The sequence below is a fragment of the Hipposideros armiger genome, unplaced genomic scaffold, assembly GCF_001890085.2.
Source record: "Hipposideros armiger isolate ML-2016 unplaced genomic scaffold, ASM189008v1 scaffold_85, whole genome shotgun sequence".
Lineage (NCBI taxonomy): Eukaryota > Metazoa > Chordata > Mammalia > Chiroptera > Hipposideridae > Hipposideros > Hipposideros armiger.
Genome location: NW_017731435.1, coordinates 198611 through 199580, shown reverse-complemented (window position 1 = coordinate 199580; position 970 = coordinate 198611). Strand labels below are relative to the sequence as shown.

General features: G+C 55.8%; 1 protein-coding gene across 2 annotated transcripts in view; it reads right to left on the bottom strand.

Moving 5' to 3' along the window:
• Positions 1 to 556: 556 nt before the first annotated feature.
• CALY (calcyon neuron specific vesicular protein) overlaps positions 557 to 970 on the bottom strand; it is a 12401-nt gene continuing 11987 nt past the window's right edge. For both annotated transcript variants that reach the window (XM_019644101.1, XM_019644100.1), the window contains exon 5: positions 557 to 767. In XM_019644101.1, coding sequence (XP_019499646.1) covers positions 711 to 767 — 57 coding nt within the window. In that variant the 3' untranslated portion in view covers positions 557 to 710. The remainder of the gene's footprint in view (positions 768 to 970) is intronic.

Sequence of the window (970 nt, the reverse complement as noted above, 5' to 3'; positions counted from 1 at the left end):
CCAGGGGCGGGGCCAGGAGGGCGGGGCCAGGTCCCCTCCGGGTCCCGGTGGGACTGGCGGCCGCCTCCCCTGAGCTCAGGTGTGCAAAGGTGGGTGAGCGCTCTTCAGTGACATTGACCACGACGTGGGAGCCACATTTGCGTGCCACACAGGGAAGGGCAGTCACCTCTGGGCCTCCCTGTCCCTTCTGTTTTTGAGCAGTTCAGTGAAACTGTACACCAGGCCCCCAAATACATTTGTTTCTGCCGTAACTTCAAGCTACCAGAAGTCGGCCTCCAACTCAGGACTGGGGGCACCACGGAGAGCCAACCCCTCTCAGAACGAGGGCGGTCACTGCCTCCGAGTGAGGGGGGCCTCCTGAGTACATCCCCTGAGTGAGGGGCCGAAATACCGCGAGGGCTCAGCGGCCTCTGCGGGGGGCACGTTTCCATCTGGGAAACGCTGGGGTTAGGGTGAAAGGAGCAGATTTCACTACTGAAAAGCTAGAGGTTTTAGGAAAATACACTAAAATTATAAAAAGCATTGGTAAAGTTAAGAAAAGGAGAGAAAATATTGGCCAATTATGGAGAAAATGTTAATGTTATGTTACACAGAAAGCCTGGCACAAGTCAGTGACTCGTTGGAGGAATGGCAGCGCTGAGCCGCGAGGGCTCGCGGGCACACTCTGCTTTGTTCACCGCACCTGCTCCCAGGCGTTACTCACTTTTAAATTACAGGAAACTAAAACAGCTTTTCTCTTCATCTTTCAAGAAGGATTCGAATATGTTCTGGGAAGGTAACGGGAACACAAGGAGCTTTGGAGATCACGTCCCTGCAGGAGCGGGACACGCCCTGGTCTCCCCTGGGGGGCAGACACCCCCTCCGCCCTGCTTACACAGGAGGTTCCCTTGGGCCCCTTCCTGGCACTCCAGCCCTGGAGCCCAGCCTTACCCGCAGCACCAGCCAGATATGGAACAATGTGAACATAAAA